This window comes from Euprymna scolopes, chromosome 6 (assembly GCF_053919585.1).
Source record: "Euprymna scolopes isolate OS-2025 chromosome 6, ASM5391958v1, whole genome shotgun sequence".
Lineage (NCBI taxonomy): Eukaryota > Metazoa > Mollusca > Cephalopoda > Sepiida > Sepiolidae > Euprymna > Euprymna scolopes.
The window spans coordinates 26997597-27021536 of NC_136487.1; the positions used below are offsets into that span (position 1 = coordinate 26997597).

Sequence of the window (23940 nt, forward strand, 5' to 3'; positions counted from 1 at the left end):
ATAAGCGCGTCTGCGGTCTGGTACATTATTACACAAGAGAAAATTAATTCATAGACTAGGTTTTTTTTTCCTACGTTATCATTGAGGTACAAAAACAATGACGTTTTTATAGCTTTTATTCGAGAGCAAAATTATATAAAAAGCTGGTGTAAAAATTGTTAATTGATTTTTTTTAAACATAACTTTGCTTTATTTACATTTTCATCTCATTCTTCTTCTAAGAAAAAAACCCATTTACGTCGAGAAACGCTCAAAATATAAGACAGTCTTCTATATAAACGAACGTAAATCAATACCATTTAACGAAGCCTTTCAATAGGGATCACTAGTTGCGCAGGTGGTTAATTTCATGATGTCGTTGTATTATTTCGTGTGATTTCTTTATTGTAATCGGAAATTGTATCGCCCCATACAAACCAAACAGATAAAATGAACAAAACACATTTATAAAAAATATAACTGGATTTATTTGCACTCACAAGTAATACAAAATATACAGTATGTCAAAAACTTCCCTACACATGCAGACGTGAGCAGACGGAGCGGTACGTTGAAGATAACTAGTATGGATGTATCGTGATAACTGGGAGTATCGTGTCTTAAAGGTACCTTTACAGAAAGAGCGGATTCCGTTTCGGCGAAAGTCGTCTGATGAATCTTTCTCCTAAATACTCGTCGAGAATACGCCCTCGACAATCAGTCCGACAGAGATTGTGGCACATATTTTTGGATAGTTTTGAAAAATGCACCTCCTAAGCTTTGGATTCTCATTTTGGGATAGTATAGTTAATCGCCAACTGTCTGAGGCGCCGCAACTAGCCTATGCCAACGAGGCTGTCCAGTCTATTTTTAGATGCAAGTTTGTCTCTTCCACTGGAGCAGCACTGCGTTTTGCTCCCCCCCCCCCACCTTACGGCTTTTTACCACGTTATTCCTTGTCGGAAGCATATCCATACAAACAGAACTAATCGTGTGGTCAAGAGTAGATGGTTGCTGGTTCCGGAAATACTCTACGCAAAATAGGAAGAATGGACAAAAGATTGTTGTTGCTTTGGTGACTAAACAAAATAAGCCGAACAAGAGATTTTTGGTAAACATATTGTCTCAAGTGATCAGGCCAAAAAGGCGGGAAAGAGGAAGTAAGCTTATGAGTCATACCTTTTATATCAGTAATCACGTGGCTAGATAAACCAATGGCAACCGTTCCGTGATCGTGAGATTTGGGACTCGGCACACTAGGAAAAAGAAACTCTAACATGTTTGAATTTAAGCCGATTTCTAAGAATTTGATGTTAGATATGATGAAACCTAATAATTTGATCAATTTGGTCGACTTTAAACTTATTTATAAACAGTTGAAGCGAATGGTACAAATCAAACAATTTGATAATTGAGGCTAAGTTTAATATACAAGAAAGTCAAAACAAAAGACATTTTCTTAACTTTATACAAAAACACGGCACAATCACGTTAACACACCGGTTCTCATTAGATCACTGAAGTTAAGCAACGTCGAGCCTGGTCAGTACCAGATGAGTGAAAATTTAAGAATACCAGGCGCTGTACGTAGGAAGACCCTACAAGAATTGCAAGACACCTAATGTCGTCAGATCTCCTGACCGAAATATACCTGCGTCAAGGAACCGCTTATAAATTTAATATTCTCATGACACATCCTCCTTGGGAGGAAACCGTTTCAACCCGCCTGGACTTAACGTTCAAAATTGACATTATTTTCGTACCAGCCTAATATCTTCATTAATATGGTTGAGCTGATTTGTAAGCGTTTGAAGCTGTCGATCAGAAAGTAAACAGTTAAACGAAATAATGCACAAGAGAATAAAAGCAAAAGTCATTACTTTCTTAGGCTTATTAATCGAAACGTTTGCCCGTAAGTGTAATTTGGTCTATGAATAGTTGAAACGAGAGATAAAAACCTCGACATAATTTTTTTTTACCAACCCAATATTTCGATTAATAAGATTGAGATTAGCTTGATTCGTAACACAAGACAGCGACATTATTTTCTTACCAGCCTTCATTAGTATTTAGAACATGGTCTCCCAAGAAGGGCACCGCGGAACCATACGGTTCCTTAATTACTTGCAAATGGTTCCTTCAAGAGATACTGATAAATATAGGCAGAGATTATTATGCCTTTATATGTATGTGTGAATGCATTTTTCAGCTTTTGATTTTCAGGCTTAATTTTCTTATACATACACTATGTATGAGAAGATGTCTTTTGGTGAAAAAATGTGTTTTAAGTAGTTTGAAAAATATTTTGATTTTGTGTGATTATTCAGAATTGTAATTATGGCGATAAACAAAAGGAAAGACCAATCCTTTATCATGTACTTACTTGTCACGGAATGAAGATGATATATGTAAAAAAAATTTTTAAAAATCACAAAAATTGATCAAATAATTTTTTTAACAAAATCAAATTTTATTTTTTGGGCGATAACTTATTGTCACAGACATTTGTTTCTGGAAAGATTAATAAGTGGAGATAATCAGTGATTAATTTGACTTTTCCCACGCACGTTTATGTTGTCTTTTCGACATTATTAAAAAAAAATGACAGAACCCAGTTGTCGGCCTCTCAATTGTCTGGTCTCGCTTTCATTCTACTATGGCCGCTAATTTATTGCCCTCGCCAGGGCCGAGTAAAATTTGATTTTATTGAATAAAAAAACCCTACTTAATCAAATTACATGATTTTTGGAATATCTAGTCTTCATTTCGTGACACCATACAAACTTTTAATTTAAGCTATAAGTGCAATTCTGATTAAACATCATTTTTTTCCAATTGTCAATAAATGTGAGGAAAGACATTTTCTTTTTACCTAAATTGCTTGCATTATGAAGTAGAAATAAAAAATTAGATTGTAAATATTTTTTTTCATATAAGAGTTCCCTGTGACATCACCATTATAAGAAGGGTTTCCCGAAGGTAAAAATGAAGGTAAACGCTGATTTATATTATATTGTTATATTCGTGCACAAATTATGTCTTCATTTTGATAAGCTAGGAATAAAAAATGTAAGAGATATCTTATTAATTATTAAATTCTCCCCATTTTGGGTATTTTTGTTAGCTGCATCTTTTCTAGAGATTGATACGTAGTTTTTATATCTTGTGTGTGTATCCTATTTTTGTTGTTGTTGTGGTTGTCGACTGAAATATTTACACTGTATGATGAGATCAAAGGAAATGTGTTGAAAATGATGATTTTACGATAACTGCGTTTTTCTACACAAAGTCACGTGAATTCTCAGGATGTTGGTGATTGGTTGTTCTGTTTGAGGGATTCGGCTTTTTGCGATTCTCTTGCTGACCGGATTTCGTTCCGAATTTGTACGAATATTACGAAGGTTACGAAAACTATGACGGGTAAAGCCAGGAAGAATATTCCGATGACGAGATAGAACAGGGAATCATGATTTTGGCCGTAGACGACAAACAGAAAACCTGCGAAAGAAAACAAGAAAAAAAAAAAAGTAAGGTAAAATGCAGTTGTGACACATGACTTGATATTTGGACTGGAGGTGCTGTTTTAGAAATTCAGGAAATATCAAATTGAATTCAATGCCGAAAGATAAACAGGGAACATGCATTGAAACAGATACATTGCGGGCATTGTCAAGGCTGCTGCGAAGAAGATGGGGGGGGGGTCTCTCTACCGTGTTCGAAAATCACTTAACGCTGGAGAGTATCATATATATTTACAAGGCCACGTTGGGCTTGTGCATCTGCTACTAGTCTTTCATACCCATAGAGAGGGTTAAAAAAAAGAATCACCAACCTAATAGTTCTAACCAGATTCCAATCTCTCTCCCATCGACGAAATGCGGCATCCTTATGCCTGTTTTACAAGTATATCGACAAACTCCAAACCCTTTTACCCATTCGACGTAAATACCCCCGACTAGCAGTAAAATCCCATCCTGCACAGTAGAGATACTTAAATACCTAAAAGCCGTCTACTCTAATAGTTTCTTCTCTCGAACTGCTAGACTTTGGAAGTACTCCCCGGATCTCTGCTTCCCTGGCTGTACTGACATGCAAAAGTTCAAGTGTAATATGAAAAGACACCTTGTTGCTCAACTCCCTTCATAATATCCCTGCAACTTATGCCTCCGATAGTAGCCCTCTACATCAAAGTGGCACTGTGCCTTATTTGGGGGGGGGGAGTGCAGCAGCAAAAAAAAAATAAATAAATAAGTAATAAAATAATATATATATATATATATATATATATACTAGTAGGCCGCCCGGCATTGCGCAGTCGTAAGATACACTTAAATATGATATTTTAATTCATGCAGATTACGTATTTATTATTAATATGGTAGAGACAATTCTCTATCGATTATTATATTGAAGCTAATATATAGGAATGAGATCCAAACATGATTTGGATGCTATCAGCTAGAATCGAAAACACACAACTCTTCACCATCATTCCTTTGCCTCTGAGCCATGCCCATAAATTCACTTGCCATCCCCTTTAAAAGAAGGAATCGTCCGATCGTTGAAGACACGATTCAAACAAGTACTGTGTCAATAACGCGGTATTGGTTTGAACACAACTTGCTTGTGTCAAGTTGAGTGCAAAGGGGTCAAAAAAGGTTACCGGTGACATAGATAGAACCCACTGACTTTCGATTGACAATGCGTACACCTGCTTGCAGCAAGAGGTCACGAGGCAGGCCAGTGCATTTTGAGTGTAAGCCGGTTATTAAGGGTTACCGCCTCGCGCCTCACATACACACCTTGGAATAAATAGGGACGCACATGCGTTTGCTAGACAGTTTAGAGTTCCAGTCTCCAGTTCGACAGTCTAGAGTTTGTCGCGATTCCGAGAAGATGAAAGACCTTTCATAGAAGTGAAGAGAGATGGGGATGGATGGCAGATCAATCAACAGAGAAATTCCCACCTTCCTAATAATGATGCAGAAACAGGGACGTGACTTTGACCGTGAAACTGAATAAAATCCCAATTGCCCAGAAAAATGAGACTTGCGTCGGTTGTTATGCATGAGAGAGAGCTTTTGTTCCAGGTGAACTGACGTCGGGACACAAACTAATCGAGTACACAGCAAGAGACACGAAAAAGATATAAAAATTACCTTATGCCTCGGTTTTATAAACCCCTTAAAAGGGGCTAATATGCCGTAAATGAGAACATTAACATGCAATATAAGCAGACACTTCTTCCCTCCACGCAAGACAAGGTCCACAGGATTATATATATAATTTTCTGGCCGCCTGGCGTTTCCCGGTCGTACAATACGTTTAAACATGATACAGATTGCGTATGTATTATTATAGAATCAATTCTCTATTGATCATTTCATATTACAAGGAATAATTTACTCGGTGGACTTATTTTCAATAAATAAATAAATAAAATAAAATAAAAATAATGATAATGTCGTTCACCAAATTCCGTCTGTGTTTGCTTACAACATCGTTTGCTTATAACATCACGTCAGCTGATATTTGGGCTTGACGATGAATACACTGGAAAAGTCGCTTCTGATTAATGTTTAGTTTTAAAATATGCAAACGAAGAAATGATTTGCGGCGATTTTAAACGGTACCTCTTCTTTTATTCTAAGTTGGAGTCATAAATAAGAAAAAAATAAAATAAAATGGTGAGGTACGCTCGGACTTGAATAGGGGTTCATTCCATCTGTAGTGGAATGCTCTACGACTGGTCCAGATGACAATAAATCTGTTTTTTTTCCTTTTTAAGAAGAAAGGAGTTGTTGAGATTTTATTATTTCCCTTGATCGGTGTAACGTAAAATATTCCCCGTAAAAATTCTTTTTTCTCTATAAGAGTGAAAGACTATTTTTAAGATTGGATTTTTCGTTTATTGATATTTATCGGATGAATTTTTGTACAAAACATATCTAAGAACACTGTCAAACATATAAACTACTTTTGTGTGAAATTTGCAAAAGATAGACGCAGCCGTGTCGGAAAGCAAGAACTCACGCACACACAAAGTGACTTTTACATAATAGTAGAGATAGAGGTATTATATCAATGAATTTCTACTATTATATAAAAGTCACTTTGTGTGTGCATGAGTTCCTTCCTTATAGATTCCGAAACGGCTGAGCCTATCTTTTGTAAATTTCACACAAACATAATTTATATGTCTGGCAGTGTTCTGAAATATGTTTTGTAATAAAATTCATCCGATAAGCATCGAAAATGGAAAAAATCCGATCTTAAAATAGTCTTTCTCTCTAATAGATAAAAAAGAAGACTTTTTGCAAAGGAATATTTTACATTACACCGGCCAAGGGAAATAATAAAATCTCAGCAAATCATTTTCGAAAATCGAAAAAATCTGATCGTAAAAATAGTCTTTCTGCGGTTAGAGGAAGATGAATATCAGGTAACGAAATCTTTTTCAAGGTAAAAGTACTGTCAGTTTTTGCAGGCGATTGCGGGCACAGTACCCCAGGAGATTCCAGGGCTTGACGAGTAATTGTAATGAAAATGGTATTATTTTGCTTGATTATGCCAACGTTAAGAACAAAAATAAGCTGATTTGTTCAATACTAACCTAAAGGGACGACGATTATGAAGAGAAAACCGGCCACAATTCCCATGAGACAACCGGAAAGGCAACACATCTTACTGTTATCTTCATCGTCTTCGTCTGAAAAACAAAACAAAATAGCAAAAATTCATTTTTATTTAATTGCCTCATCTGATCAATAAATTACTATTTACACTTCTAAACTAATTAAACGATAATTATAAATTTTAATACAATAATAACTGTTGTGGGGGACAAATCACACCTATTTGAGAACCAAGTGGAATCAACAAATCCTATGAATAACACTGGTTTCAGAAACTAGATAGAGACATTCATACCATGTTTAACCGCATGCTACGAACACGTTCCTCTCAAACCATTTTAGTGGCTCCTGTATTCTTTATGATAAATACATATTATATTTCATACACTTTACACTACTTGTTGTTTCTTTCATTTGTGGCCCTTACAACAATAACTAACTGCTGCTAAACCAAGAGCGTAGTCATCCATGCTCTCCGTGCCTTTTTGGATACTCCTCATCGGAGAATTCCCTATTTTAAAGCGCCAGTAGAGAGATCGGCAGGCATTTGCCTTGTTAATAATTTGCCTGATAATAATCGATTTTGCCTGCCATTTCACAATAACGCCTCAAAGTTTACATACCTATAGAATAATTTTGCATGATTAATTTTCTGTTTCTTTCAAAATATTTACTAATTTATTTTCATTTTTTTTGTACGAAAACGTTTTGTTCAGTTTTCATTATGCTCCATACATCTCATAGTCAGTATTTAATGACACAAAAAAAAAAAAAAATGTAGCAAAAAGTACCAAGACATAACACAAAACTATGAAACATGAAAAGTTTCAATTAGGACAACCCAAAAATTGCATTTATTAATCAGGTTGAGTAATTTGACAAAGTAATCATATATAAAATTTCATAAATCAATCAACATATTTAAATTCCATGTTATAAGAACATTCAAGAAACATTAATTGCAATATTTAGATTGCAGTAATTATAATAAAAACTAAGAAACAAAACTTTAATAAAACGAAGTAAAAGAAACATTTCGTAAAATTTTTGCTACGAAAGTTTGGACCTCCTTTGGTCCTTCCTGGCTACGTCCTTGTGCTAGACGTAACGTGGACTATATTTAGTTTAATATAATGTTATGCGAAGAAGAAAAGGGTTGCAATTCGCGAAAATTTAGACAACTACGATTTTTGCGATTTTGGATAGGTTTTAGAATCAATAAATGTTCCACGCATTTTAGTCTTTTTAAAAAGGAGGATTCAAATATATCTGATTTGCATTAAATTTGATCCGGTAGCATTTAATACTAATTAAGCAATATTCTCTGAATTTCAAGGTCAACTTAAGGCTCCTTAAATTTGAGACGTTTTCTAGAAATAATGTGATGGGTTTTGAGAAAAATTGGAATACGGATTGTAGAGATAAGGTTTAGTATCTTAATATCTTGATATTTATCTTCATAAAACGGACATAAAAATAGTGCAACATTGTTCTGAGGAATTAATTTTACCCGTCCTGGGACGAGTAATATTCTATTACTATATAAAACATTATTTCACAGTGTATTTTTTCAAGAAAGTGCTTAATAAATTCATGGTTCGAATTTGAGGTGAAGATTGATAATTTGGATTTTTCGAACTACTATTCTCATCTTGGATGTTATTTTCACAAGGTTCCAACCGATTTAAACGACGACCTTCAGGCTGTTATATCCATAAATATTCGGCCAATGCAACCTTCAGCCTTCTTCAAATGCAATTACCGAACTTGAGAAATTATATATGTAATTTCGCACTGAACTTTTTACAGGTAGATTGTTCTCATTATCTGATCTGGTGCCAATAATTTCTGCATTAATAAAACTATTAGATTTTTTTACTATGAAGTCACCACTTATCAAGACCCGAAGGCTACTCGAGGATAAGGGTTAATGAATGTAAGGTGATAGCGTAGTAATCGTTAATATTGTAAATTGGGTAGAGTTTGATTATTTATGGGGACGGCTCAGCAAGAACTTGTTTACATTAGATTTGAAGGCTACTATGTTGTAATCAACTGGGAAGCAGAACAGTGGAACAGTTTCACAGGTGGGCAGTTCTTGAAATTTTTTTTTATTATTATTTTCTGCATTTTCACCCCAAACAAGGTAAAGTGCTACTTTGATGTAGGTAGCTACTGTCTAGGACATAATTTGCAAAGGGTTGAACACTAAGATATGTTTACATTCTGCATGTCATTACAGTCAGGGAAGCTGAGACCTGGAAGGGGATTCCAAAGTCTTGCAGTTCTAGGGGCAGAAACTACTAGAGTAGAAGACTTACAGACATTTAGAGATCTCTACTGTGTAGGGGTGGGATTTAGCTGCTTGTCGGGCTTGTCGGGGTTATTTACGTCGAGAGGGTACAACAGCTTGAAGTTATTCGGAGCACTTACCATTAAAATACTTGTAAAACAGGCAGAGGGGTACAATCGTTCGTCCATGGGATAGAGTTTGAAGCCTAGCTGACCGACCGCGATTCCCCCCAAAACAGTATTTTGGAGCAATAATAAATACACATTTATTTTCTCTTTTAGACAAAATTCCCTGTTAGATGATTTAATTACCCACTGACCAATCAGTTTGCATGACGCATTGATTTCATCTATACTCTGAAGAGCTTCTTCAGTTGCTTTGGGAATCACGGTCGGTCAGCAAATGTAACAGAGGGCGTATGGCGGCTACATACAAATACCGAGCCTTGTGGGAAATGACGTCACGGTAAGAAAAAAGAAAAAAAAATTATGAAAAGGGGAGAGATCACGTTAGAGAGAGAACGAGCACGTTAGAGAGGTGAGTGGCATCACGACCGTAGCGAGAAGTCAACGAGAAAAGTTAACGAGAAATAAATGTCTGTTATAAGAATGGTTCCCCTTTTCTTGTAAGAAAAACATTAGATAAGTGAAAATGTGATTAGGATAGACCGAGATTCGAACTTTGTAAGCAAGGTTCAGAAATGGAATTTAGCATTGTTCAGTTTCACATGAAATAGTTTAGATATGTTGTTGTAAAAGGAATTTTAATTGTTTAATTCTTTTTATGAAAACTGAATTAAATAAGGTCAACTAGAAAATAATGAACAATGCAATTTTTAAACATATTGGAAAATAGGTTAGGAAAAAATAGGAGTTAGAATTCTTTGTCTGCAGAAATGGTTTGGAAACGTGCCGAACCACGCATGTTTAGGCCACGTGGGTCGATCACGTATGATGTCATGGCAGAAATGAATTCTCAATAGTTCAGTATAAGAAGAAGGAAGTTGGGTCAGTCGGGAAGAGAAAGTCAGCAAAGCCAGTCAGAGGAGGGTCCCCTTTAGAAGCGAAGGGAAAACCTTTAATCATGTAGTCGACTTTGAATTCCTGGATGTGATCATCATTTCGACCGGTCAAATGGAATAAAAGAACATCTCATATTTTTTTAACTGCCGTCTTCGTGTCATCATTCTACCAATTTGAAGGTAATGTGAAATCCTCGTTATTAATGAACTTTGTATAACTCATCCAAGTAATGTGTCCCCCTCTCTATCGTAAGTAATGACTGTCCCCTCTTCTGTATTATAAGAACGGATCACCCTCTCTCAGTAGTCTAATCTATGTCAAGAATCTACAGAACTGTATAATTGTATCTCTCACAAATGTCTCTCCTCTCTCTAACTCCCCTCATTAATATGTATCCAACATGTACATGTGCAAAGAAAAAAAATGAATAAAAAAAATCAACAACAAAAAACAAACAAAAAAAAAGTAGAGTTATTTCTTGCCCTATGTTCCTCGCGACATACTCTGCTACAACGTGTTGGGTCTACGTGTATAAACATGTGTAACGTTACACAAAGATAACCTTGAAAGCAACAAGGAAATATGCCCGTTCTTTTCCTCACTCTCACTCTCGTCCACTGGACGTTCAAGCATCGAGTATCTTTACCCGAAAATAACTGCTAACAAACTTTTTGGATACCAAAGAACTTTCCATCATTCCTTTCTTCATTTAGACACTTTCTAACATTTTTCCATCCATTCTAGGCAGTCTAAGTAATTAAACAAATCTTTTCGTTGTTGTCACAAAAAATTGGTTGTTCATTTCACGTGACAATTTTCATTATATATTAATACAAAAACGTGAATCACTATCTATACTAAGGTCTCTCCGTACAGGTGTTTGTCAGGATAACATGACATGAGTATACGTTCCCCTACAAGTAAACCCTGACTAAATATTCAACATAACAGACTATTCGCAACTCAAATAAGATCTGGCTATGGCTAACCGACTTTGGCTTTTACGAGTTATGGGGCACCTTCTCCAAGTGATGTAACCTCAAGTAACGGCACAAAGTTGGATACTCCATCAGACTAGATGAATTTTCATTCTGGAATCTAATACCAAGAGATAAAAAGAAAGATATACTATAACGTATTAAAAATGGTCAATTGGGGAGAGGAAAATTATGTTCTTGTCTTCTTTACTATCTCAGTATGTTAGAGATAAAACAACTTTAATGGAATATTCAATATCTATATATCTCATATAGAGATCAAATGTTAGCCCCTAGGAAAGAACCCCTTGATTTCAGAGAATTCAACTTTTTTTTTTTTACACAGTGATCACCACTTATCAAGGCCCGGAAGCCACTCAGGGATAAGGGTTATTGCAAGTACATTACGTTAGTGTGGAGATTTGATGAAGTGTTTACTTAAGGGGGCGGTTCATTAGGAATTTGTTAACGTTGGACTTGAACACATCCAAGTTGTAGTCCGGTGGGAAGCAGGCAGACGGAACAGAGTTCTACAGGCGTGTAGTTATAAGAAAGAAGCTTTGTTCATGGAATCCACGTTTTGATTTAGGCACAGATAAAGAGTGGGGGAAATTTTTCACAGTGGATTGAGCTAGACGGGTGTTTTTCGTGAAAGATTGGCGAGGGGGGACTAGAGATTGGAGTTTAGACGAGCACCTGCCATGGAAATAACGATAAAACAAGGATATGCTCGCAACGTCTCTTCTGTGGGAGAGAGGTTGCAGGATAGAGAAAAGGGCATCCCCCACTAAGCCACAAAGTCTATTTTGTACTCTGTCAAGGCAGGATAGGCTGTTTTTAGCAGCTCCTGCCTAGATATGACAACAGTATTCCATCCTTGGACGTACTTGGCTTTTATTTAGATAGAGAATTGCATCAGTAGTGAGATATCTTCTGGAGCGGTAGAAGGATCCCACCATCTTTCCAGCGACCTTGGCAACAGACTTGATGTACGTGTTCCATTTCAGATCAGGAGTAAAGGACAAACCCAGAAGCTTGTCAAAACACGGGGCCTCACCCAGACGAGAGCCATCCATCACAATTGATGCCAGATGGGGATCAGAGCGTTGATGATGTAAGGATAGGAGTTTGGTTTTGGATGCATTAAAGGTAACCAGCCACATCTTCTCCCACTGAACCACACGCTCGAGATCAGAGGAGAGAGAATCAGAGAGAACTTTGTCATTTACAGCCTTTGATGTGTTGCCGTAGATGGTCGTGTCATCAGCATAGATGTCAATGAATGATTTAAGTATGTGTTTAGAGAGATCATTGATGTAGATCAGGAAGAGTTGGGCCCAGGATTGACCCCTGAGGGACTCCAAAATTTATATTGCAGGCCTCCGATTTTTGTCCATCTACCACTACTCTTATGAGCCTATCGGAGAAAAAATATTTAATGATTGAGAAAACATTTCCAGTTATACCGTAGCTGGAAATCTTGTGAAGTAGACCCTTATGCCATACCTTGTCGAAGGCCTTTAATATGTCAAGAGCAATTGCCCTGGAAATTGCCTTTGTCAAGAGATTCACTAATCCTGTAGGATATAACCGTCAGCACATCTGCGGTAGATCTTGCAGAGCGGAAACCATATTGTGTGTCACTAAGAAGGTTATTCCTGCTGAGGTGGTTGACTATTTCTCTATTTAATATGGATTCCAGCAACTTACTCATAACACACAGGAGACTTATTGGTCTGTACTGAGAGGGAGATGACTTATCACCTGAATTCTTAAATACAGGGCAAACTGATGAGGTCTTCCAGGGAGTCGGAAAGCACTTCTCCTTAAGGCAGCGCTTAAATAGTTTCGTAAGTATGGGAGCAAGTTCTGGTTGAAGCTTTTTTAACACTATAATTGGGATGCCATCAGGGCCAGTTGCTTTACTGGAATCTAGGTTCTTTATTTGCTTGGCGACCTCATGCACATATATTTGTATGTTACCTAGCTTGTTCTGTGTTATAGGAGGAAATATGGGGAGTTGATGGCCTTCGTCGCATAGGGTAGAATTAGCTGCAAAGTTCTTTGCAAATTGTTTGGCCTTGTCTGACGCTGACGAGATGACCTCTGGTCCATTGATAATGGTTGGGATAGAACGCACACTTCTGTTCAGGATCCTATTTGTTATTTGCCAAAACTGGTGGGATCCAAGCCGCTGATCAGCTACCTTTGATTTAACAGACTGGGCATATAGCTCTCTTGCATTTTTTATTACTCTTTTACAGTGGTTGCTGGCAGTCCTGAAAGCAGCTTTAGTCTCAGTGCATCTATTACGTTGGTAGCTATGGAAAAAGTGATTTCTGTGCGTGATAGCAACAGCACATTCTGGGGAGAACCATGGCTGGCTGTTAGGTTTTTGTTGGAATTTTTTAGATGGTATGAATTGGTATATGCCTACAATTAACCATTCGGTCAGATCTGATACTATAGAGGACACTTCCTTTTTAAACATGGAGTGCAGAGGTAAATCAGATATGAATGTACGGAAGCTATCCCAGTCAGCCATAGAGTATCGGTATACAGTACGGTGGAGGGGTACGTCTGGGGGCTTCTTACATTTCGTTTTTATCTTAACTGATACGACGGAGTGGTCGGAGGATCCTAGAGGAGAATGAACGGAACATGAACATAGCTCAGGGGAAGTTGAGAGAAAAAGGTCTAAGAGGCTTGCATATTGACCGGGTGTATCGGGCACACGGGTGGGTTCGCGAACAATCTGAGTGAGGTCATAAGCATTTTTTTTTTATTGTTAAAAAAGTTCTAACTTTTTTTTTTATAAAGTCCTAAGTTTATCTACTCTAATAGAGAATAATTTCCGGCATTTTTTTTCGTTAGTTGCCGGCATTTTGTTTGTTTTTATCGTTTACTTTGTAGCAAGGGGGGTGACGGATAAGACAGAAGACAGACAAGAAGACAGGAGAATAAAGACAAAATACATAAATAAAACACGAAAAACAAGTTTAAAAACAAGGTAACATAAAAAACATTTAGGATTAGTTTTAAAAAAAAATACTTAACGTTTTTGCACTAGAGTTCCGTCCGCCGTCTTTTTGTCAACTGGTAGCTGGCATATGTCTTTCTAGAGCGAAAGAAAATTTCTATTTCCGGATAACTTGGTCGAGTGCCTATCTATTTATAGAATAAAAGTCGTTACGTTCGGATGTGTAAAATATTTAATTTACATTTTTTTATTGTTAAAAAAGTTCTGACTTTTTTTTTATAAAGTCCTAAGTTTATCTACTCTAATAGAGAATAATTTCCGGCATTTTTTTTCGTTAGTTGCCGGCATTTTGTTTGTTTTTATCGTTTACTTTGTAGCAAGGGGGGTGACGGATAAGACAGGAGAATACAGACCAAATACATAAATAAAACACGAAAAACAAGTTTAAAAACAAGATAACATAAAAAAACATTTAGGATTAGTTTAAAAAAATACTTAACGTTTTGGCACTAGAGTTCCGTCCGCCGTCTTTTTGCCAACTGGCATATGTCTTTCTAGTACAGTACATGCATAGAAGTTCGTCTCATTTATCCTATATTTTAATTAAGATATTGGGACTCAGGGGTTATAAATTGTACTATTACTACTATGAGGTGATCGCTGTTCGTTTTTTTACATCTTATTTAAAGCGTAACCACCAAAGTGTTGGTAGTTTATAGCCGATTGTACTTTTACATTTAATAATATTTTACGATCATTAAAACTAATAATCTCATGTTTCTCCGCTAAACATAGATAACAGGGCGAAATTAATGAACAATATGTTTTAGCCTTCCTAAGTATTTTCCATTCGACTAAAGATGTTTTGTTCGCTTCGATTAACTTCCAGTATTGAGGTTTCTCATGAGTTTGTATATGACTATGTACTTTAATCAATATTTTAAAATACAATAATTATTTAATTTATACCAAACGCAATAAGTAATTAAATAAATCTTTTCATTGTTTTTTATAAAAGTGTTTTGTTCTTCATTTTCTGCGACCGTTTTCTTAATATATTACAAAATAGATATATTATATCTCGTATGTGTTTCTTGCCTATGCATAACTTTATTTAATATAAATGAAATTATTTTTATTGGCTATTTATTGAAACTAAAACAAACGTTTACAACTTCTAGTAAAAAATGTTAACCAAACTATATTTTAAATTATTTTCCTATGATCTTCCCATCTGAGCACTGCAGGGTAAATACAAACAGTATATATATATATATATATAAAATAAAGGCTTCTGCATTTTAATGGGATTTTTAATAAATGAATTTCAGGTAAAAACAAACAAACAAACAAAACAACTATTACATACATACGTGTTATGTAAAAATTTGTATAAATTCCAAAGATTACGAACATTGATCCAGTAGAAAACGTGCTAGTTCTATTATTTTACAAAAAATTATAGTTACTAGCGGTCCGTCATTTTATATTGTGCAATGGCGGATTTTAATTGAAAGCAAGGAAGATAAGTAAAAATTTTTAGGTAGATAAGTAAAAATTTCAACTACCTCCCCTGGATTGTAAAGATTCTTCCACATTAAAACATACAATAAAACTGTAAAATTTTATAGATTTTATTTTTACTCATAATTATTGTTCTGTCGGATTAATTTAGGAATTTATATCAATTTCGATATGACACGCAAGTACGTAATAATGTTTTCATCTGAAAGGTATTTATTTGAAAACCCATTAAACTGAAGAAACACCAAGACATGTCTGGTTTATAAAGTACTGTAGAAGATGAAACGTATACTTTATATTCCACGCGCAGGGATACCCGGCTTTAACCGGTATTGAATGATGATTAACGAATATTTTACACTCCAATATTTTTATTGCCATCAAAATCGCCCATTTTTCAATCAAATCGATTGATTTCCTGCTCTAGTTGGGGACTCATTACTGTGCACCAGGAGGAAGCTTCACATGTCTCTTGCAGTGAGTTAGTCCACAATACATTGTAGTTTACATTGCACTGTAGAAAACCTACTGTTGATTGTATAATTTTTTATATATATATATATAATGGCTTGAATTAAAGTTTAAAAATGCAGAAGTCAAGTACCTGCTCCAAGTGTACTCTGTACAGAAACATTAATTTTGAACGCGCCCCTGTCATATCAAAGAACCTACTGTTGATTTTATATGCCGAATCTTTCGGCTTGTGTGGTAATAAATGTTAGGCTGTATAAGTTGTTAACTTTGATTCGAATCGCCTGTTCCTTCTTTCATCAGATTATTTCGATTATCGAAAACATTCTGGTACAAAACCTATCTAAGAACACTGGCAGTCACATAAGGTACCTTTGTGTGAAATTTCATAAAAATGGGCTCAGCCGTTTTCGAATCCATAGGGAGCGAACTCACACTTCCACACACGCACAAAGTTCCTTAGTAGAGATAGAGATTTTTATGTTTTTAGTGACGCACCTGTTTGTGTGTATTTTTTCATTTGAACAGCTGGTTGGCATTTTGTATGATGTGTTATTGGGGGCAACGGAGCTCACCTTCGCTTTTTATTTAAATACACGATGAAATCAATAAATAGAAAAAAAACATTATTTCAAATGTTGACTTGTAACAAAGATGATAGAAAATAACATTATGGTTGTGGGGGGTGGAGGTTGACGTGAAAATTAATAATTTTGATTATTCGAACTATCCTTCTCATCTTTTATGTTATTCCCACAACGTTTCAATCAATGTAAACGCCGACCTTCTTTAGGTCCAACTTTTCGAACGTGGAAAAATAATACTTTGAAAATCTTTCACTTGAACTAAGAAACCTATATGGAATGTTGAAGTGAACTCGTCATTTAGATTGGTCTCTATCCTGTCAGCCATGACATGGTGCAAATACGCATCCGTTCAGTCTCGAAAGACAATGGGTACTCCCTGTAAGGATGGTTGCGCGTGTAATTGTAAGGCAAAGGTTGCGCAATCCTCAACCACATCTCTCCTGAATCGGCACTGTTTGAGTCCAGTGGCAAGGAGAAGCACAAGACGACTGGAAACAATGCAGAGATAAGCGGAGAGTACATACTGCACCTGGAATTCCCAAATGGTCACCGATTTCAGTACTTACCAGGTTCAACGTTGCTTAACTTCGGTGATCTAACGCGAACCGGTGTGTCAACGTAATTATACTGTATGGTGCAAATAATGAATGTATTAATAAAACTATCAGACGTTATCTCGTTTGTGCGTTTCTTGTCTACACATAATTTTAATAGATATACACTGAATTATTTATTTTTTTATCAGCATGAAGATCTGACGTCGTTCAGGATTAAATGAGGAACACAATGGCCATTTTCATTATGCTCAAACCACCATTATTTTTTTGTTTACTCTCCCAGTTTCATCTTCTAATATAATCGAAAGAAACTGAAAGTTTGGAAAATTCCTCGAATTAGTATCTTTTATTTATGGTTTAAATTTAATTTAAAGTTGTATGCGTGTTTTTGGCAGCGTATTTTCATTAAATTATTTATTTTCATTAAATTATTTATTTTCATTAAATTATTTATTTTTATAAAATCATTTATTTTCATTAAATTATTTATTTTTATTAAATCATTTATTTTCATTAAATTATTTATTTTTATTAAATTACTTATTTTCATTAAATTATTTATTTTTATTAAATTACTTATTTTTTTTAAATTATTTATTTTTATTAAATTTTTTATTTTCATTAAATTATTTATTTTCATTAAATTATTTATTTTCATTAAATTATTTATTTTTAAATTATCGATTTTTCAGATGCCTATCGAGCATTTTTGTCAAATTGTCGTATGTAAAGATCCGTAGGTTTTTATATTCCACTAGTAGGCCGTCCGGCATTGCCCGGTCGTAAAATACGCTTAAATATATTAAAATATTAAATATATGCAGATTTCCTATTGTATTATATTGGATCCAATATATAGAAATGATTAAAAAAAAAAATGACTTTTGCGCCACAACCGAGAATCGAAACCAAAAGTTTAGCTTACGATTTACTTTTTCCTTTGACGTTAATGCCTGAGCTATGAAGACATGTTTGCTGCAAGGCTAAAAATTAAAACATGAACCAATAGCTATTAAGTTTCGTATGCATTTTTGTAATGTCGTCGTTCGACCTTCACCTGCTAAATTCCATTTTTTTCATTTTCACACTTTTGCACTGATTTTCCCCAGCTAAAACCCAACTATGAAGTTTTGCACGGATTCAATTACCCTATATATTAAATCTCATGTCTGTAGACCAAAAACTGACAGAGGAGTTTGGTAAGTAAACTTTTTAAACAAATATATATACACAAACAAATATATATAGAAAGAGGTTTGTGTGTTACAAATATTATGCAAGTATAAATCATGTAGAATATCTGCATGAATATAATTACACGTAATCTATATATATAAATCCCAAATGTCTGTGAGTTTGTATGTTTGTATGTAACGCTAAAACTTTTGAAATACACAACCAGACTTGATAAATTTGGTATCATATCGAAGCCCCGTGTCCCGGATGACAAATATCGAAATTTCACGTCAAACGGACGAGGAGAAAGGGGTAAACGTATCAGTTATCTCCAAGGGGGTCCCAAAAAAAACTGTCATTGTAATGCTTTTTATTACGTAATTCTTGAATGATCCAATGTAATTAATACGTAAAAAAAAAAAAGCTTAGTCATGTCACGTGACGTGACGTCAACGTCCACTAATGGCGAACAATTGTTAATAAAAAAATCTTTCTCCGATACTTTTGCATTTTTCTCTTCGGCTCAGTTATATCTTTTTTTTTACTTTATGCCAATGTTTCCATCGTTATTACCTGGTTAAAAATATTATTTATACAAGAGTTTTAACGAAAAATGTCAGGAAAAAATGTACGGGAATAAAAAAATTCACCTTTCAAAATATTAGACGATTATAAAAATATCGTAATATTTATGTAATGTAAAATAATTAGCCATTTTGTATATTACCACGTGACCTCATACCTCTTAAGCTGGAAGGGGGGGGAGTAAAACCAACGCCGTCTCTCTCTCTCACACTTACTCTCTCTCTATCTCTCTCTCTCACTTTCTCTATCACCCTCTTTCTATTTTTCTATTCGTTTAAAAACACTTAGTCATGTCACGTGACGTGACGTCAACGTCCACTAGTGGCGAATCTAATTCATAACTTCAGTGTGCACCGGTTTGGTTACTATGGTAACACTTAATTTTTGTGCTGCTTCGAAAAGGAACAAAATTCATTATACACCGCTTTCTCTTCCCTCCCTCTCTCTCTCTCTCTCTCTCTCTCTCTCTCTCTACACCCACTTTCTCTTTAAAACCAGTCGGTGTGTTTTTGATGTTACGTACGTATTTTTTATATTTTTATCTCAGTAATTTTTATTATATTTAATAGCATTTTCTTTTTTTTTTTTCATGGGAAATTATTTTTCTATTCGTTTTAAGAAAATGCTATTAAAAAATAAAAATGCGATAAATTCTGGCAACAGTTATTTATTTATGCTATTCGCAGCCGGCCGGAAGAAACGCGCTTAGACATTTTGTAAACATTGTTTTTAAAAAATAAAAAATAATACTTCTATTATGTTTTAAACGACTGTAATAGTTTATTTTGGAAGTATATTTCATAAGGAAAATAAACAACCCACTTTAAAAACAGAAATTACGAGTTTTATATATTTTATTCGCAGTTTTTTTTGGGGGGTAGTCCAGTCCATTATGTCTGTAACAGTTTGTTGAAAAAGTGTAGAATTCAATTAAAAAAACAACACCGTCTTTTTTTTTTTTTTTAAATAAAACTAAAAACTTTATTTTTAAAATTTCGATGTTTGACAAACAGTCCATAATGTATGTAACAGTTTGTTGAAAAAGTGTAGAATTCAATTAAAAAAACAACACCGTCTTTTTTTTTTTTTTTAATATAAAACTAATTTTAAAATTTCGATGTTCGAAAAAGAGTCCATAAAGAATAAAACAGTTAATAAATACAAAAAAAAGTCCATTAATTTGAACTTAAAGCCTGTTTGAATAAAACTTATATAAAAAAAAACCGTCACTTCCGGCAAATGGCTATGTAAACAACTGGTGGCATTTTTCGAATACATCAGTAAACACTGTATGTTTTTCGAGCTGAATAAATATGTTACATTGAATAAAAACACAAAAAATATATCCAGTTGGATAGAAAAGTAACTTATCTTGCCTTTCCTAACATTTATTTGTTATATATTTGTCTTTTGACCGTCCATTAATGGCGAGTTTTTTTTTTTTTTTTAAATAAAACTAATTTTAAAATTTCGATGTTAGAAAAACAGTCCATCACATGTCAATATAAAAATTCTCTTTTTGTTTGATAAAAAGAATAAACAGTTAATAGATACAACAAAAAAGTCCATTAAGTTCAACAAACTAAACTCTTTTATTTATAATAAAACTCTTCGACAGTTTAAATGCTTTCAAAATCCTATGTAAGTATATCGTTTTTACTGTACACAGATTCGAAAAAGTTGTCATCAAACAAATATATGACAGAGTTGAATAAATATGTTACATTGATTAAAAACACTTCTTATTAGCATTTTCTTTTTATATGACAACGTTAATGTTCATGAATCTCTCTTTTAATCATTTTTATCGACTATCAGCCAAATAACCGGGGTCTAAAATTTGGGAAATTATTTTTCTATTCATTTAAAGAATATGCTATTAAAAAAGAAAAAGTCGATAAAAGTTAGACATAAACAGTAAAAAAATAGAAGATATTATTATTAAATAACAATAATTATTAAAAATAAATATTAACATTTACAATAATAAAATGAGTTAGTATTAAAAATAATTATTAAAATAAAAATGAGTTTATTATTAAAAATACATATTAATATTCAAATAAAATTGTTTTTATTATTAAAAATAAATATTAATATTTAAAGTAGAATAAAATGTGTTTATTATTATAAATAAATATTAATATTTAAAATAATATGTGTTTATTATTAAAAATAAATATTAATATTTAAAATAATATAATGTGTTTATTATTACAAATAAATATTAATATTAAAATAAAATGTGTTTATTATTAAAAATAAATATTAAGGAAGGTCAACAGGTGGAGGAAAAATAGTCAATGCAGGTCATACCACCTGACCAGCTAAAATCGCCTTTTTATATAAGGCAGACAGTCAGACTATTTGCCTTGAGGGCGGGCTAAGCCCTCCTACCCCCCCCCCCCCCAAAGCTGAGAGCTGGGGAAACTTCTCTCAGAAGGGGTATGGGAGGACAGGGAGACCTTCCCTCTTTCAACTAAGAGATAGATATCCTTTTGTATGGTTGATTGACCCCCCCCCCTGTCGGTTCCGCTTACTCCATTCAGAAAGAGATCAACCTTACATAAAAAAAAAAAAATATGGGGACAGGGAAGCCTTCCCGGGCCCCCTTTCTGGGAGGAGAAGTTCCCCGGCTCCTACCTTTTTGGGAGTGCTCAGCCCGCCCTCCAGTCAACAACAATATTTGAAGAATAAAGATATTTTTGTGTTTTAGGTGGTGAAGGTGATCTGGGGAGTGTTTTTTTTTTCACAAAAAAGGTACTTTTTACGAATGGGTATCCAAGAAAATTACAGTATTTTGTCAGAAATTAAGGTTTTCATTGACCACTCTCAATACTATCAGAAATGAACAAAGTTAATTAAACAGTCTACACAATATAAACTAACTGTTTTGTTGGCTTTTTATTCTAACTCCAAACTAACCCATAACTACATTTTTCTTTTATTTTGCAAATTTTATTTCCTTTAGTTTATATTGTGTAGCTGAATCAGAAATTGATTTATCTTTTGTCACCAAAATAAAATTACTTGGTAATCACCCAATTTCTGCCACAAAATTTTAATTGGCAAAACTCATAAGCATAAAATATATATTTTCTAATTTCATCTTTTTTTTTTTACATAATCTGGTTTGATGTTTTCCTAAATATTCAAATCACTATATTTTGCTGCTTAATATTAAATACAGCAAATGAGTTATTTTTATGCATCAAACAATTACATTTTCTCATTCATCCAAACTAATCACTGAACATCAATTTCATATTTTCTTCACTAAAATATTACTATGCTTGATGTCATCAAGTAGAGCGGATCATTTTTTTTTACATTTGTTTACACATTTTTTACAAATGTTTTTGAGAGTCCATACAATGTTATAAGTGTTCAACATTTTTTTTCATTTGAATATATTTTGTCTAAGATTCTTAGCCTATGTCATTGCATACCAATTTGTTTCTTGAAAGTTAAGTTCACTGTAAAAACATCTGATACACCAAAATCCCTGATACCTGTTTCTTATAAGCGCCAAATAACTATCACTATTTCGATTTGTGTTTCATGAGAACAATTCAATATTGATACATTATAAGAAACATTTCCAGTGCTTTTCTCTTTTTAGCAATAGTTGGTTGATAATTAGAGGACACAACTAACCCTATACTATGCTTTACTTTGTTTTGTATATATATTTTGTATTGTGTGAAATTAACAAAGATTCATATGCAGGAATCTGTTGATACATTCCAAGAATCCCAATGCGACCAACAAACTTGAAAGACTACAATTTCTTTTTACTATGACCAATAAGAAAGCTCAAGGACTAAGTTGTTGGACTCATCCTGATCACCATTTTAAATTATTGTTAACAGTAAGTTTAACATTTTAAGTACAGAATAATATTCCTTTTGATATTTATAAATTACTATTTTCTGTGACAGATGTTACTTTTTCAATATTGATTGTACCCTCTTTTGTGTTTTTAAATTTTGCATACAATAATATTAAGCACACCATACCAAGACCACTATTTGAGCATCTAATAAACTGCCTACCAAGACCAATGTTTTCAAGTGACAATGGAGAGTATTCATGTTATGTTTCACATTTTTATGTTTTGAAATATTTTGCTGCTTAATATCAAATTCAGCAGATGTTTACTTTGTTTTGTGTATATACTTTATATTAGGTAGAATAAACAAAACTTAATTTCGCTACCATCATTATTTGTAGTGACATGCACTGTTAACATAAATAAAATCAATGGTGACAATCCCTGATACCTGTTTCGTATAAGCACCAAATAACTATGATAATGTGTTATTGTTGATACATTATAATAAACATTTCCATTGACTGGTCGTTTGCTTAGCTTAGGTTTACATCATTTTTTCACAATGTTTCTCTACTTGCTTTCAGCATGAGAGCAGATCATATTCTGCACATGTTTCATGCATATCACAAAAACTTATAATATTTGATCAACATTTGACTAACAATTTTACAAAAAAGACCTACCACCTTAAGGGGGGTAAAGGTAAGGCTCCCCACATAACCATAAAAGAAAGCCGCCCCCCCATACAGTGGGAAAGAGCTCCCTTCCCATTCTGGGGCAGAGAAGGGGCAAGGAAAACTCTTAAACATAAATGGTCAACGGAGGGTATACACCCTGGGAAACTAAAAGTCTATATGGAATCTGCATAAATTAAAATATCCTGTTTAAGCGTATTGTATGACAGGGAGGGAAGGTCAACAGGTGGAAGAAAAATGGTCTAGGCAGAGCATACCGCCTGACAAGCTAAAATCGCCTTTTTATATACGGCAGACAATCAGACTCTGATTGCCTGGACGGCGGGCTGAGCAATGAATGTGGAAGCCGGGGAACTTCTCTCAGAAGGAGGATGGGAGGCCCAGGGAGCCTTCGGTCTCCTCCTAAGAGAGGGATATCCTCTTACTCCCTTTGGAAAGAGATCAACCTTACACAAAACAAAAAATATGGGAAGAGAAGCCTTCCCGGGCCCCCCCTCCCCCTTCTGGGAGGAGAAGTTCCCTGGCTCCAACCTTTTTTTTGGGGGGGGGGGCCTAAGCCTGTCCTCCAGGCAACCAAATGAAAAAGAAATTTACCCATCCCACCTTTGTAGGAAGTGTGCTCAG

At 34.4% G+C, this 23940-nt stretch overlaps 1 protein-coding gene and 1 pseudogene across 5 annotated transcripts in view; both read right to left on the reverse strand.

Moving 5' to 3' along the window:
* Positions 1 to 443: 443 nt before the first annotated feature.
* The window catches only part of LOC145277584 (uncharacterized), a 121999-nt gene continuing 98502 nt past the window's right edge, over positions 444 to 23940 (reverse strand). For all 5 annotated transcript variants that reach the window (XM_080129092.1, XM_080129094.1, XM_080129093.1 and 2 more), the window contains 2 exons: positions 6593 to 6688; positions 444 to 3477 (listed from right to left, as the gene is read on the reverse strand). In XM_080129092.1, coding sequence (XP_079985218.1) covers positions 3281 to 3477; positions 6593 to 6688 — 293 coding nt within the window. In that variant the 3' untranslated portion in view covers positions 444 to 3280. The remainder of the gene's footprint in view (positions 3478 to 6592; positions 6689 to 23940) is intronic.
* On the reverse strand, positions 16986 to 17103 carry LOC145278407 (5S ribosomal RNA; annotated as a pseudogene).